Genomic DNA, 14,881 nt, shown 5'->3' with positions numbered 1-14,881 from the left:
CGCCTGCAACATAGTCCAGAGCACCCCCCTCTTCCAGGCACAGCCCAGAGGGTATAAACAGGCTGGAGGCCAGAGGGGCAGACAGTCCTAAGCGACAGCAGCCTGACGCAGCCACTGAGACACCATGAGATCCCTCACCCTCCTCACCCTGCTGGCCCTGGCTATGCTTTGCCTCACTGGACAGGCAGGTGAGTGTCCCCTCTACTAGGGTGTCTCTCAGCTGTTAGGGGAAAGTGCCATGGCCCCTCCTATTGGCAGTCCCTTCTGCAGTCTAACCATCTTCCTGTAGCCTCAGTCTATTTGCCCCCAGCTCCATCCCTAGAGAGAAAGGAAAAGCAAGCTGCCAGAGAGGCAGGGAAGGGAGGATGAGGGCCCTAGGCCTGAGCAGAGGTGAACCAGCTCCCTTTCCTTTACAGATGGGAAGCCCAGCAGCACAGAGTCTGATAAAGGCACAGGTATGAGCACTGGCCTGGGGGGCTCTCAACCCCAACTCTCTCACCCTGGTCCTGTCAGTCCCCTTTCCCTACTCCTGGCACCTCCTGTCTGCTGTTGGAAGGCGGTCCAGTCCTACTCCTCACCTGACCACTGCTCCTCTGCTCCACAGCCTTCATGTCCAAGCAGGAAGGCAGTGAGGTGATAAGGAGACCCAAGCGCTACCTGCATCACTGGCTGGGGTGAGAGCAAGGGAGGTGCTGGCCAATGCCCTGCATCTCCAGGACAGGCCAGGAAGAGTTACAGCAAGGAGTGGCCTCTGTTTGGCTAGGGGGCAGGGATATAGGCAATCCTTGCTAGTTGGGACCCTGGAGCCCCATATGGGTGGCAGGGGAGGGGAGCATTTTGCATAGGGGCTGATGCCATTTTGTTGGGTATCTCAGAGCTTCAGTTCCCTACCCGGATCCTCTGGAGCCCAAGAGAGAAGTATGTGAGCTCAACCCGGACTGTGATGAGCTGGCTGACCATATTGGCTTCCAGGAGGCCTACCGGCGCTTCTATGGCACAGCCTAGGCCACCAGCCTGCTGGCCCAGCTAGCAATTGCAGCTCTGCCTCCTCTCCAGTCTCCATCCTCTCCCCGTGCCCTGACCTCCCTGCCCTACAAGTGTGGGGTCCCCATCATCCCAGCTGCTCCAGAATAAAACTCCAGAAGAGAAATTGGTGGCCCATGGTCTGTCTTGCCTGAGGAGAGTAGGAGGGATGTGTTGGAAGGATGAGGGTACAGTTTTACATTTAGTCCCAGAAAGTGTTTCCCAAAGGCTGTTATTTATTTGTGCCTGCCTTATTCCAGGAGGCATAGAAGGTGGCTTCATAAGGCTTAAGTGTGGTCACCCCAGCCAACCTAGCACTTTCCTCCTACCTCATCTACTGTGCCGTCAATGACACACCTAGATGGTCCCAGTGCCCAAATGCCTGGACACCTCAAGTACACAGTCAGAACCAGAACAGACAGACTCACCTCTATGACAAATAGCTGTGGACAACTGGGCACTACCTGTTTGGGGGTTAACTGCACTAGCATGGACCTGGGTTAATCTTATTAGTGCTTCACTAGGCTTGAGGAGAGACTTCAGGAGCACCAGACATGGGCCAGATCAGAGGTCCAGATGTTTCCCCATCCCAGTCTCTGACAGGGCCTGGGCACAGCCCCAGCCTGGACACACACCTACCCTATCAGGCCCCCAACACTTCCCCATTCCCCAAAGGGGCCCCTCCTGGTCCCTCTCACTCTCTGCTAGCCCCCCACATACACACACCAAGCCCCCCAAAACCCCATTTCTCCACTGCCCTCTGTCCTGTCTGTCCTTGGCCACTTTTAGTTCCAGGCTGAAATGTGACTCCATCTCTCAGGCCCAGGTCTGGGCTCCCCCCCTGCAAGGGGTTCTGGCCTCTGCCTTCCTCCAGGACAGGGTCAGGTCAGGGATGGGTCCTCACTGTTGTTTGACCTGGGGGCCCCCCTCCATTGGGCTACCCTGCAGCAGAGGGCATGTACCAGGAGCCCGCAGCAGGGAGGCTGTGAAAGCAGCAATGATGAGCAGGTTTCCAGCCACTGCCAAGCTCAGTGTGGCCACTGTGCCTGCCAGGTCCAGTGGGGGTTCTTGTGCGGCCAGCCAGGCTTGATGAGACCCCATGTCAGCCAGCACAGCTTCCAGCTGAAAGTGGGTGCCCAGCACTGCACAGATGTGAAACAGCTGGTGGCTGTGGCCTGTGGGGAGGAAGGCAGGTCAGGGCATGTTCGACCCCATCCTCTGAGCCTGCTTTTCTCCTATAAATTGGTAGTAAGGGGAATCCTGGCTCCCAGGGTTACTGGAAGGAGCGAGTGGGGTGGGCATGCTTGAAGCCCCAGCGTACATAGTACAAGAACGGTAGCTGATGGGCCTGGACCCTTCCAGCCATGCTTTCTAGTGACAGGAAGCCAGGGCAGCCTTCCCGTCTTTTGCTTCCACCCTCAGCTCACTGCGCTGGAAAGCTGTGTCTCCCAGGCGGCGCCTGTGGTGCAGGGCGCCGGCCCTGGCCAAACTGCAACAAAAAATAGCCCACTCCTGTGGTGGGCGCCTGTGGTCCGAGCTATTCCGGAGGCTGAGGCAAGAGAATCGCCTAAGCCCAGGAGCTGGAGGATGCTGTGAGCTTTGTGATGCCACGCCACTCTACCGAGGGCGATAAAGTCAAACTTTTTCTCTACCAAAAAAAAAAATGGCTGTGTCTCCCGCCCTACGGGCCAAGTCACTGCTCTCACCAATATAGTCAAAGCGTCCTGGTGCTAGTCGCTCGGGCAGGTGGGAAGCGAAGAAGAAGCCGGTGAGCAGCGCGCAGAAAAGATGGTAGCCATGGCTGCTGCTCAGCGCCTCTTGGCCACAGCTGTGGCTCCTGCCCCAGCACAGCCCGAGCTGGGAAAGGACAAGCGGGTGCTAGTGGGGAGGACTCCAGAGGGGAACTGAGGAAGCTCAGGGACCTGGCCAGGCTGTGGATGGGGCGCGGCCAGACCGGGTGTGGGGGCGGGGCTGGCCGGGGCGGCCTTACACGGTAGAAGAGCGGCAGGTTGTCGAACAGGAAGGGATAGGCAAAGGCTGCAGTTCGCAGGACCTTACTGAGCCCGGGGCTTTCCAGCTCTGGGAAGCTGGGAGGCGGGAGAGAAAGGCTGGTCACCATCCCTGCTCTCGAGTAGTGGCCAGAAAAGGGCGAGGGGACCTGGGGCCAGGAGGAAGTGTCAGTGCAGCTTAGCTAAGATCCCTAAGGGCACACGGCCCCTCTGAATGGCCGCATCTGTACGCGGGATAGAGACAGTGGGGACGGTGCTGGCGCCCAGGGTTAGGCGGTGAGCCCTCCATACGTGGCCCGGGTGTCCCTAACTTGTTCTAGAGAGCGAGGCGTGTCCCCTCCTGGACCCCTGGCCCCGGCCCCTGCGGACGCACCGGGAGTAGCAGGAGAGGCCGGTGCACAGGAGGGAGTTGAGCGCGGCGGCGGGCACGAAGAGCTGGTGCAGGCGGCCGTGCAGCCAGGAGGCCGGCATGGAGTAGGCGGCGTAGGGGAAGGCGCAACCTGCGGGGGTGCGGACGGGAGCTGAGTGGGCGCCACGCCCCACCCCTCCCCGCGGGCTGCCGGCTCACCCAAGCTGTAGAGGCTGAGCGCGCCGTAGTCCAGGAAGAAGCAGATGTGGCGTGCGCGCGGCGACATGGCGCTGAAGGTGTGCGCGCAGCAGGACGCGAAGGGGTAGAGGCAGGCAGGCAGCAGGAAGATGAGCAGCGGCCTCTGAAAGGGCTCCGCGCCCCGCAACAGGCTCAGCAGGCGCCACAGGAAGTACCTGCGGCGGGTACGCGCTCAGGTCCCCGGGCTGCCCTCTGGGCGCCAGGGGCGACCCTGGCAGACCTCCCCTCACCAGGTGGGCAGGAAGTGCGTCCAGATGTTGACCGTCTCATTGGTCATCTGGAAAGAGCTGAGGACACAGTCCAGGGCCGAGCTGGTGGGGCGGCGGTACCCAGACACGATGCCATCTTCCCAGAATACCTGGGGCAGTGGTGGGAGGTGGGCAGGGAAGTCACTGCGCGGACCTCTCCTACGCTATCTCTGGCAGCAGCGTTGAGGAGAGGCTGGAGATCGCAGTGGCTCCAAAGCCAATCTGAATGCGACCGCGCTCTTACCACAGGTCCCAATACCCACAGAGCAGTGAGAAACAAGAGGCAGAATAAGGACAGACAGGACACTAGGGAAGAGACTGAGTGGAAGGGCTCCCAGCTCTAGGAAGGGTCCATGCTCCAGTCCTCAGAGCAGAGGGAGAAGAGCTGGCTGGAGGGCTGCTCAGTGGCTAAGGGAGAAGAACCTGGGTCTCACCCTGGGGACCTGGTGGACTCGAAGGAGCTGGGGCAGCTTGAGACTGAGCATGGTGGCCCCGAACCTCCACGTTGACCTAAAGATGGGTTTGGGGGGATCAGGTCTCTGCGCTCAGCCACAGGCCCCTTTTCACCCAGCTTAAGGCTGCCAGACCACTGAGCCCTGGGGCCACTTCCTTCAGGCCTCCCCAGTCACATCATGTCACCCCCCACCCCATCTTAACCTGGGGGCAGTCTCCCACTAACAGGGGCCTGCAGCCCTGGGTGAATGGATGGTCCCCCCAGCTAGTACCCCCAGCCCACCCACCCCCAGAAGGCCAGCAAAGCCCAGGCCTCCCACCCCACCAGAAAGCATTGGAGACTACAGCCCCCAGCCAAGCAACAGAAAACTCCTGGGTCTCCAGAACTCCTCAGAAGCGGGACACCATCAGAAGGCGCAAGGAATTCAGGGATGCTTGGTTCTTCTCTGAGGACTACACTTGTGCCCGAGTAGTAGTTGGGATCCCTGCCCCTCCTGAGCCCAGTGCCCCTCAGCCCCAGACCTGTGCTCTGCCTCAGGGTGGCCTGATCTGCTGCCCCACCCACCTCTTCAGCCACCACTCTCAGCACATTCCTTGGCACAAGCGGAGGGGCTGGACCAGCGGGGAAGGTGGGGCAGCGCCCAAGGAAGAACTGGAGGCACAACCCCAGCCAAACTTCCAGCTACTCTGCAGCCCACCCCCCTCCTGCCACCAGCTCAGCTTCACTGTCCATCTGCCTGTTTTTGCTGCACACACTGCACCCCTGTCCTTCAAGCTTGGGGGCTCTCTGGCCCTGAGCTGGTTGCTGAGAACCCTGCTGGGCACAAAACAAACTTGGCCCCTTATCCCTTAAAGTTGCTACCCCTTCCCAGGAGTGAGTAGAGCTGCCTATCTCTCTGAGGGGGTATAATGGAGATGCTGGGCTCTGTGTCCCCTCAGTGGCCTTCCTTTAGGTGGGTTTGGATTTCATGCTGCTGCAGGGCAAATGGGGGGCTGGAGCAGGCACTGTATTTCTCTTTCCCCAAAGTGTATCAGAGCCACAGGTGGGCTTCCTTACCCAGAGCTGGCAGATGTTTCCAAGCTGGCGGGTCAGCAGGCTGGGGAGCTCCACGGGTGGAGTCCCAGGTCCTGCCAGCTGGGCTGATGGAGGGAGAATGGCCAGGCCTGGGCGGGGAATGGGGAGACAAAGGGAGCTAGGAACAATCCCAGCCTTGTCCAGCCTCCAGTGAGCTGCACGGGGTGGCCCAGCCCCATTAGCAGGCAGCTCACTCGGCCTCCTACAAACAGCCAGCCTCTTCAGCATGACTCCATGTCCCTGTGCTGACTGGCAGGACAGGCTAGAGGCCCAAGCCAGAATGTGGCCCTAGCGCTGTGGAGTCCCGCCCCACCTCAGAGCAGTGCACCCTGATTACAGGTTCTCTCAAGCATCAAGGATAGCTCTGCCCTATGTATGCCAGGCAGAGAAATCTAAATCCCTGTATTTTGACTAGGTTTCAGAAGCCTCTGTGCTTTTCAGGGTTCAGTGCAAATGGCTCAGCCATAAGAGATCTGCCAAGCTTATTGCCCCAGTGACATAATCTGAGGGGTTTAGTCCTTGCAAGGACACACATCTGAGAACTCAGGCTGAAAACTCTCATCTCCTTGAGGATGCTGTTGAAGATAGCAAACTCATCCCTACAGCACTGTTGCTGGTAAAATACTTGCACTTTTGTAAAGGCGCCACATCAGTTCCCAGGGCCCCTGGACTGGACATCTATCATGGAACCACCCCCTAGGGTAACCATTCAAACTGCCTGTGCCTAGTTCTGTCCCATCCACTTCAAAGAAGCCATCTCCAAATGCACTCCAGCAGACCAGCTTTCGGGTCCCACTCCTCCCAATGAAACTTCTGCACAGACACACAAGACATGAAGGCTTGGGCAGGGGTCTTTATTAAAAGTGATGCTTCAGTCTCAGTCTCTGTCAGGAACTGGGGGACCACGACTCCCCTGGGTTTTCTCAGACTTGTTGTCTCAGAGGATGAAGCAGAAGCCAGTTCCCTCAAAGCGCAGCTGGGAGCTGGGCCAGCACTGAGGTAGGGTGAAGCAGAGCTGAGATCCCCCCAGCCCCCAACTACACCCCAGCCTGAGGGAGAGGGGCAAGGTAGCCCTGGCCAAAGCCTCCCTCAAGTAGCCCTGCTCTTGGCACGCCATTCACTGCCCTGAGCTATTCATGATCTCTGCCCCCACATGTGCACCTGACACCCCACAGCCAGCCCCACACACAGCCCTTCCAGGACAGAGGACCCCTGACCAAGCAGCTTCGAGGGGCCTCTCCTTCTGTTGCCCAGCAATGGCCAACCCCTGTCTCAGTAAGGGGTGGCCTCAGGCAGCACCCCTTTTCCTCACTGGCATCCCACTCTGTCCCAGCACAGCAGCAGAGCGCAGTGCTCATGGGCAGTGCACACAGGCACTGCATGCAAGCAGGCCACACAGCCCACAGGCCTGGATGGGGCCTACTCCCCACCCTGGCAGCCAGACAGGGAGACAAAGAACAAAAGTGCAGTGACTGGGTGCTGGCAGAAGGGGTGTGCGAGCCCCAGACCTGCTACCCGGTACAGGCCACTCCAGGCCATGCTCCTGTGAGAGCCCCCGTGGCTGGCCCCCAAAGCTGCTCAGCCCCTGCAAAAGGAGATGAGGAAGATGGTCCCTGAGGGGGAAGGGTCTGCAGAGAACCAGCCAGATACCTAGTATTACCCAACTCTTCCCCCAGGACCTGGAGGGTCCAAACTCCTGGCCCCAACCACCCTGCATCTTGGATGAGGAAGAAGGGCCCCTTCCACTATTCCTTCTGCTCAAGTGTCCAGGAACCACTCCAATGAAATGCAGATACCCACGCCTGCCACCTACCCCTAGGGACAGCAGGGGAGTCGAGGCAGGAAGGCTGGCTACGGGACCACAGGACTCTCCTGCTCCAAGCACTGTCTTCCTTTCCTAATGTCATCTTGGCAACAGGGGGACCCCACCCTCCCAGCTGGCTCCCGGGCCCTCCCTGCAGCCTCTGCACAGCTAGGCCTCCTTCCTATGTGCGAGTGTGCGTCTGAGTGGTGGTGGGGTGGCTACAGGTGGTATCCTGGCTGCCAGGGAGGGCAGGAGAGATCTGGAGTCAGCCCCACTCAGGGCCTGGAGGTCAGTCTCAACCAATCTCTTTCCACTGCTTGTAGAAATCTGTAACATTCTTGATGTCCACACTGGCATGGGCAGCGGCCTGCAGGGCTGCCTGTGAAATGTGGGAAGGAAAAATGGGGCAGGCTTGACCTCCTGAACTAAGGGACAAGTGATGGAGGGATTGGGGAAGGAGTGACAGAAGAGGGAAGGGCAGCTATGTGAGGAGTCTGAGGATGGTGTCTGCTCTGGCACCTCTTCCCTATCCCATCCCCACCTCACCCATGACCCACCTGCATAGGGCCTGAAAGCACACTGGGGTTGTCCAGTGGAAGGCCTGTGATGATGGTCACCATGCCGCTTGGGTCCTCCTCGCCTGCCCCCTGGGCCAGTGTCAGCTGTTTGCAACTGTCTAAGATCTTATAGAGAGTCCTGGCAGGGCAGGGGTGACAGGGGAGGGAGATGGGCCCAAACCTAGCATTAGCACCACCAAACACCAGGATCTCCAGGGGATAGGGGAAGCCACCGGCTGGAAGGGCTCCCTCTGAAGAGAATAGCTTCAGAATCCCCTGGGCCTGCCCCACCCACCTCGGGAGTGCCCACAGAGATGCAGGCAGGTGCTGACTGAGGTTTTAGGGCAAAGATGAAACGTTACCAAGCGTCTGCATCCTGCCTCTTCAGCTTATGCCGCTCGAAGCTCTTTCCTGCTTCCTTCTGGCAGCGAATGTACCTGTGAAAGAGACGGGAGGAGGAGGGCTAAGGAGAAGGGGGGCATCTTGCACAGATCAGGCTCTTGTGCTGGGGAGCCCATTTTGCAGGGGGATGGGGACACATCTCTCCTGTCTGTAGCCATTTCAAAGAGACTTCCTGGCCACTGGGCCCAGCTCACTTTTCCTCCTGATAACATCAATTCTTTGATTCCTCCCTGGGGAGGAACTGGGCGGGGAGAAGCAACAAATGATTTTCACGTCAGGACTTCTGGAGGCAAGGTCCAAACAAGTAGGCTTTGTGCAGCTTCCTGGCCAGTCAGGGCAGATGCAGAGGAGAGGGCCAGCTGGCAGGGAGAGGGGATGCTTTCTCCCTCTGCCCAGCCTTCATCCAGCCCCACAGGCCACAGGACATCCCTGCACCAGGCTGAGCACCTGCCCATGGTGCCCACCTGCTCACTTCTGGCTGCCCCAGTCTCACCACTGCCTCAGAAGGGAGGTGGGAGGCTCCTGGGCAGCCCTGAAGAGGTTGCTCCCACCCTGGCAACTGACCACCTGTCCCAAACCTGAAGCAGGAGATACTCCTCCAACAAAGGAGCCCACAACCTGAAGGTGGGGTGAGGGGTCTGTTCCCTTCTCCTCAGTGGGTGCTGATCACAGGTTATGTTCCCAGGACACTTGAGGTTAGCACCTCGGGCCCTGACAGCCACCTATGTCTGTAGCAGCCTCCCTAGGGAGCAGCAAACCACAAGCAGGGGCTGAGGACTATGTCCTGCCCACAGAGAGCAAGGAGCTCACAGGCCTGTGTTGTCCAAAAGGCCTCAGGACAGGTCTAGCTGAGCCACACTCACCTGTTTCCTTTTTTAAACTCAGCCTCCAGGTACCGGATCCCATCCCGGGCCCCTGGGTGTTCCTTCTTCAGTAAATCCAGGCCATCAATCACTGGGGGGAGGGAAGGACAAAACAGACTGTTGTCACATGGGGCTCCACAGGAAGCTTCGGAGCTAACCCTAGAACACACTGCAGGAAGAACCGAGACTGTGGCTCTGTACACGTTCCTCAAGTTCTGTGGAAACATGCCTGCCAGTTATACACTTGGAAGCTTACTCACCAAGTGCCCTTGGTAGAGTGCTATGGTGTCACAGCTTACAACAATCTCAAATTCTTGAGCTTAAGCAATTCTTTTGCCTCAGCCTCCCAAGTAGCTGAGACTATAGGTGCCTGCCATAGCACCTGGCTATTTTTTTGTTGCAGTTGTCATTGTTGTTTAGCAGTCCCGGTTTATATAGCCGGCGCCCTAACCACTGAGCAACGGGCACCAAGCCGACACTTAAACTTTCTCAGCTATGTCCCCACTGTCTTGTGAGGCATACCCGGACTGCTACACCCTCTGAAAAGCAGGAGGGCAGCTTCAGAGAGATAGTGAGTCCTGACTAAGGTCTTTGCATATAAACTGGACCTCAAATGAGGGTCTCTTAATCCCAAGCCCAGAGGCTCTTTTAGCTGTGCTTTTTCTGTCTCCCTTTCCCTCCCAACATGCTTACCTGTCCTTGGAATGATGACAATGAAACGCCCACTAGTGGCCAGCTGGCGGATTACAGGGAGGTGGTGGCAGAGAGCCTGGGTGTCAGGGACCAGGTAGGGAGACATAGCTGACTGGGCCTTGGGCTGCTGCAGGCTGCCCTCCAGCTGAGAAACCTCCAGCTGGGGAGAGAAGGCAGAGGTGGGGCTGTGTGGGGCCTGCAGGAGGGGTGGGAGCACAGGGGTGCTCACGTGGCCCTTCCTATTGCTAAGGGGGACAGGGAACCCTTTCTGCCAGTGGTCTTAGGGGAAAAATAGACAGAAATAAAGGTTAAGGGAAAGAGAAAAGGAAAGAGAAAGAGAAGTGAAGGGACAAAGGAGGCAATTGGCTCAGGGAAGAACAAGTAAACTGGGCAGGACCTGGGAGAAGCAAGAGGCACAGTGGCACACAGCAGGGGTCTGCAGCTGAGGCAGGAAGAGCTGCCAATGGGGTTTAAGCAAAGCTAGAGTCCAGCTCATCCAAAGGGTTTGTGAAATCTGGATTTAGTAAAAAAGCCCAACTCAAGTATACAGAAAGCCTGTGTGGCCCCGAGACTGCAGGTTCCCCACCCATGAGGCAGACCAAGAGCAGGGAGAGCAGCCAGCCCTGCCTTTCTACCTGAAGTCGTAACTGGGCCATGTCTCTCATCAGCCGATTCCGACGAGCTTCCTCCTGTGCCTGTGATGGGAAACACAGCTTATAAGGCACTGAGAGTACAATCCCCTCTCCAGGGATCAAAAGACCAAGAGGAACTCCTGGGATCTGAAACACGTGTGGCCTTGTGTAAAGTCAACTCTCTATAACTCCTGCTAAAAAGGGGAAAGAGAGGACAGAAGAGATGCCCTCTGCTGTGCTCTAAACCACGCCTGTCACCAGCCCACTGTAGGCCACACTGCTCTAGGCACTGAGGGAGGAAGCAGCAGCTGGCTGTGCCTTGAGTCTATCTCACTGCCCTGCTCCTCCCCATCTGCTGCCCTGTCCTAGCAGCTCCCAGATGCTCCCTTGCCTGTTCCCCTCACCTCCTTGCCAGCATCATCCAAATCTGCAGATCCAGCCAGGCCTGGCCACCAAGCCCAGACCCATACAGCTGCCCACTCAGCAGCGCCATCTGCTCAGAACCTACTTCTCCTCCCACAGCATTTCCTAGCTTGGTAAGTCCCTCTGCACTAATCAGAAAGCTCAGGGTAGGGCCGGGCATGGTGGCTCACCCCTGTAATACTAGCACTCTGGAGATGGATGGATTCCCTGAGCTCAGGAGTTCGAGATCAACCTGAACAAAAGCAACAAAAGCTACTTAAAAAAAAAAAAAAAAAAGTAGAAAAACTGATCCAAGAGGATTATTTGAGCCCAAGAGTTTGAGGTTGCTGTCAGCTATGATGCCATGGCTCTTCCCAGGGCGACAGCCTGAGACTTTGTCTTAAAAGGGGGCTGGCTGGCTCAGTGGCTCACACTTGTAATCATAGCACTCTGGGAGGCTAAGGCGGGTGGATTGTTTGAGCTCACGAGTTCAAGACCAGCCTGAGCAAAAGCAAGACCCCTTCTCTACTAAAAATAGAAAGGCAAGGGCAGTGCCTGTGGCTCAGTGATTAGGGCGCCAGCCGCATATACCAAGGGTGGCGGGTTCAAACTCGGCCCTGGCCAAACTGCAACAAAAAAATAGCCAGGGGTTGTGGAAGGTGCCTGTAGTCCCAGCTACACTGGAGGCTGAGGCAAGAGAATCACCTACGTCCAAGAACTGGGGGTTGCTGTGAGCTGTGACATCACAGTGCTCTACAGAGGGCGACAAAGTGAAACTGCCTCAAAAAAAAAAAAAATGAGGCAAGAAGATTGTTTGAGCCCAAGTTGGAGGTTGCTGTGAGCTATGATGCCATAGCACTCTACCCAGGGCGACAGCTTGAGACTCTGTCTCAAAAAAAAGGAAAAGAATGCTTTTGAAAAGGAAAAGGTTAGCTTTGAGTCCTTCCTCTCTGCCCCAGAAGTGATCAGCTTCCCTGTCCTGTCAGTAGTGCCCTTTATGCAGCACACAAACCCTTCACTTCCCTCCACCTCCACTGCGAAACCTGTTCAAGCCCATACCCCTCTGTGACCACTACAACCACCTCCTCACCATCTTTGCCTCTGAGTGCAACTTCTCCTACAACCAAGGCAATCTTCCAGAAACCACCTGATGTCCATCACAACCCTGCCACAAAGTCCTTTCACTGTTTTGCTGTGTTCTAGATGAAATCCAAATTTATTAATATAGTCTGAAAGGTTGAGGATGGGGTCTTTTTATGAGGAGCCACTGAAAGCTCTTTGATAAACAAAGGGACGTCATAAGAGTAGTGCTTTAAAAATATTAATCTTATTCTAATCATGAGATGATACCAGACAACCCCAAATGGACAGAACTACAAAAGGACTAACAAGCATTCTCCACAAGTGTCAAGGTCATGAAAGACCAGGAAAATCAGGAACTATTCAAGATGGGAGGAGACTAAGAACACCTAACAATCAAATGTAGACTGGGCAAGAAAATGCTTGTAATCCCAGCACTCTGGAGGGCTAAAGACTGCTGAAGATCAGGAATTTGAGAGCAGCCTGAGCAATAGTGAGACCCTCCTCTAGTAAAAACAGAAAAATTAGCCGTGCTGGGGGTGCCTGTAGTCCCAGCTACTTGGGAAGCTGAGGCTGGAAGATCATTTGAGCCCAGAAGTTTGAGGTTCCTGTGAGCTATGAAGCTATGACACCAGGGCACTCTACTCAGGGCGACACAATGAGACTCTGTCTCAAACAAACAAACAAAAAAAACCACCTAGTACTGTGGGAGGCTGAGGCAGGTGGATTGCTTGATCTCAGGAGTTCCAAACCAGCCTGAGCAAGAACAAGATCCTGTCTTTAAAAAAAAGAAAGAAAGAAAGAAAGAAAGAAACGGGTGGCGCCTATAGCTCAATGAGTCCAGGGCATCGGCCCCATATACCGAGGATGGCAGGTTCAAACCTGGCCCCAGCTGAACTGCAACCAAAAATTAGCCAGGCATTGTGGCGGGAGCCTGTAGTCCCAGCTACTCAGGAGGCTGAGGCAAGAGAATCACTTAAGCCCAGGAGTTGGAGGTTGCTGTGAGCTGTGTGATGCCATGGCACTCTACCAAGGGCAACAAAGTGAGACTCTGTCTCTACAAAAAAAAAGAAAAAAAAAAAAGGTCCAGCAAGGTGGCTCATGCCTATAATCCTAGTATTCTGGGAGGCTGAGGTGGGTAGACTGCTTGAGTTCATGAGTTTGAGACCAGCCTGAGCAAGGGCAAGCCCCCAGTTCTACCAAAATAGCCAGGCACTGTGGTAGGAAACTGTAGTCCAAGCTACTTGGGAGGCTGAGGCAAGAGAATCTTTTGAGCCCAGAAGTTTTTTTTTTTTGAGCCTCAAGCTGTCGCCCTGGGTAAAGTGACGTGGCATTACAGCTCACAGCAACCTCCAACTCCTGTTCTCAAGTGATTCTCCTGCCTTTGCCTCCCAAGCAGCTGCGACTACAGGCACCCACCACAATGCCCGGCTATAATTTTTTGGTTGCACCCGTCGTTGTTTGGCAGGCCCCGGCTGGATTTGAACCCACCAGCTCAGGTGTATGTGGCTGGCACCTTAGCTGCTTGAGCCATAGGCGTCAAGCCTTGAGCCCAGAAGTTTGAGGTTGCTCTGAGCTATGCCGCCACAGGACTGTACCCAGGTCAACAAAGTGAGACTATGTCTCAAAAAAAACAAAACGAAAAAAACAACCAAATATAATGTGGCTTCCTGGGTTGGATCACAAACGAGAAAACAGACATTAGTGGGAAAACTAGTAAAATATTAATAAAGTCAATATTGGATAAACAGTGGCTCGGCATGGTGCCTTATACCTGTAATCCTAGTACTCTGAGAGCCCGAGGTGGGTAGATCGATTGAGCTCAGGAGTTTTGGGGGGCGTTTTTTGGTCACCTTTGGTAGAATGCTGTGGCGTCATAGCTCACAGCAACTTCAAATTCTTGGGCTAAAAACAATTTTCTTACCTCAGCCTCCCAAGTAGCTGGGACTACAGGCGCCCACCATAATGCCTGGCTATTTTTAAAGACGAAGTCTTGCACTGGCAGGCTGGTCTCAAACCTGTGAGCTCAGGCAATCTACCCACCTTGGCCTTTCAGAGTGCTAGGATTATAGGTGTAAGCCACCGTGACCAGCTGAGCTCAGGAGTTTGAGACTAGCCAAGAGCAAGGCTCCGTCTCTACTAAAAATAGAAAAATTGGCTTGGTGTCTGTAGCACAGTGTTTATAGTGCCAGTCACATATACCTTGGCTGGCGGGTTCGAACCCAGCCCGGGCCTGCTCAACAACAATAACAACTGCAGGCTTGGCGCCCGTAGCTCAGTAAGTAGGGCGCCGGCCACATACACCGAGGCTGGCAGGTTTGAGTCCAGCCCAGGTCCACTAAACAATGACAACTGCAAAAAAAAAATAGCCAGGCACGGTGGCGGTGCCTATAGTTCTAGCTACTTGGGAGGCTGAGGCAAGAGAATCACTTAAAACCCAAGAGTTTGAGGTTGCTGTAAGCTACAATGACACCACAGTATTCTACCTGACATGACAGTGTGACTGTCTCAAAAAAAAAGGTTAATAGTATTGTACCCAAGCCTAATTTCTTAGTTTTGATAATATACCACAGTTATGCAAGATCCATCCTCATCCCCGCAGAGTCTTGAAACAAAGAGTTGTCTTGCCTAAAATGGCAGCGTCTCTTTGAGCAGTATCAGCACACGAAGAGAGGAATGGAAGTAGACCAGAGCCCAAACAAGAGCCGTTTTCTCATCTGAGTCTTTTATGCTAAAATTGTAACTGTGAAGCCCATGTCTGAGTTAGGCATCTGGAGGCACTTGAGTAAGTCCCCTCCAGAACCAGTCCAACTGTTCACATATAGATAGGCCTGCATGCTCCTCAGAGGTCCTATCAGGAAACCAGATAGACATGGAGCCTCAGGCATGTGTTCTGCAGCTCTGGGCATCTACATGGCCTCAGAGAAGCTATGCCTCCTCAGCTGCACAGGAAGGCCAGGACAAAAACTTCAGGCCTATCTACCTCCAGAGCCCTGGCTGGCACCACTGACTATACCTTTCTTTTTTTTTTTT

At 55.4% G+C, this 14,881-nt stretch overlaps 3 protein-coding genes across 7 annotated transcripts in view; 1 reads left to right on the top strand and 2 right to left on the bottom strand.

The window, feature by feature from the left end:
• BGLAP (bone gamma-carboxyglutamate protein) overlaps positions 1–1,144 on the top strand; it is a 3,128-nt gene extending 1,984 nt beyond the window's left edge. Inside the window, exons 2-5 of the mRNA XM_012808564.2 lie at positions 38–188; positions 417–455; positions 605–674; positions 876–1,144. Of these exons, the coding sequence (XP_012664018.1) occupies positions 125–188; positions 417–455; positions 605–674; positions 876–1,005 (303 nt within the window). The 5' untranslated portion in view covers positions 38–124 and the 3' untranslated portion in view covers positions 1,006–1,144. The remainder of the gene's footprint in view (positions 1–37; positions 189–416; positions 456–604; positions 675–875) is intronic.
• Positions 1,145–1,304: 160 nt separating this feature from the next.
• On the bottom strand, positions 1,305–5,542 carry PAQR6 (progestin and adipoQ receptor family member 6). 3 transcript variants are annotated; one of them, XM_012808654.2, is made up of 8 exons: positions 5,398–5,542; positions 4,322–4,397; positions 3,870–3,997; positions 3,601–3,794; positions 3,406–3,532; positions 3,014–3,110; positions 2,730–2,880; positions 1,305–2,198 (listed from the first exon to the last, which is right to left on the bottom strand). In XM_012808654.2, the coding sequence occupies exons 2-8, from the start codon at positions 4,370–4,372 to the stop codon at positions 1,924–1,926; spliced, it is 1,023 nt and encodes a 340-aa protein (XP_012664108.1). In that variant the 5' UTR covers positions 4,373–4,397; positions 5,398–5,542; the 3' UTR covers positions 1,305–1,923. The 3 variants fall into 3 exon arrangements, with proteins under 3 accessions (XP_012664108.1, XP_012664110.1, XP_012664109.1); XM_012808656.2 differs by lacking the exon at positions 4,322–4,397 and having other exon boundaries at positions 5,398–5,536; XM_012808655.2 differs by lacking the exon at positions 5,398–5,542 and having other exon boundaries at positions 4,331–4,372.
• Positions 5,543–6,248: 706 nt separating this feature from the next.
• Positions 6,249–14,881, bottom strand: part of SMG5 (SMG5, nonsense mediated mRNA decay factor) — a 34,549-nt gene continuing 25,916 nt past the window's right edge. For 2 of the 3 annotated variants that reach the window (XM_023516481.1, XM_003795261.3), the window contains exons 17-22: positions 10,370–10,429; positions 9,735–9,894; positions 9,042–9,132; positions 8,139–8,213; positions 7,777–7,915; positions 6,249–7,598 (exon numbers count right to left, since the gene is read on the bottom strand). In XM_023516481.1, the coding sequence (XP_023372249.1) occupies positions 7,515–7,598; positions 7,777–7,915; positions 8,139–8,213; positions 9,042–9,132; positions 9,735–9,894; positions 10,370–10,429 (609 nt within the window). In that variant the 3' untranslated portion in view covers positions 6,249–7,514. Of the gene's footprint in view, positions 7,599–7,776; positions 7,916–8,138; positions 8,921–9,041; positions 9,133–9,734; positions 9,895–10,369; positions 10,430–14,881 lie in introns of those variants that run through there. The other variant, XM_023516480.1, reaches the window with a different exon arrangement.

The sequence above is a fragment of the Otolemur garnettii genome, unplaced genomic scaffold, assembly GCF_000181295.1.
Source record: "Otolemur garnettii isolate 467f Iridium unplaced genomic scaffold, OtoGar3 scaffold00091, whole genome shotgun sequence".
NCBI classification, from domain to species: Eukaryota; Metazoa; Chordata; class Mammalia; order Primates; family Galagidae; genus Otolemur; species Otolemur garnettii.
The sequence above is the reverse complement of the archived record's forward strand: the minus strand, read 5'-3'. Positions and strand labels throughout refer to the sequence as shown.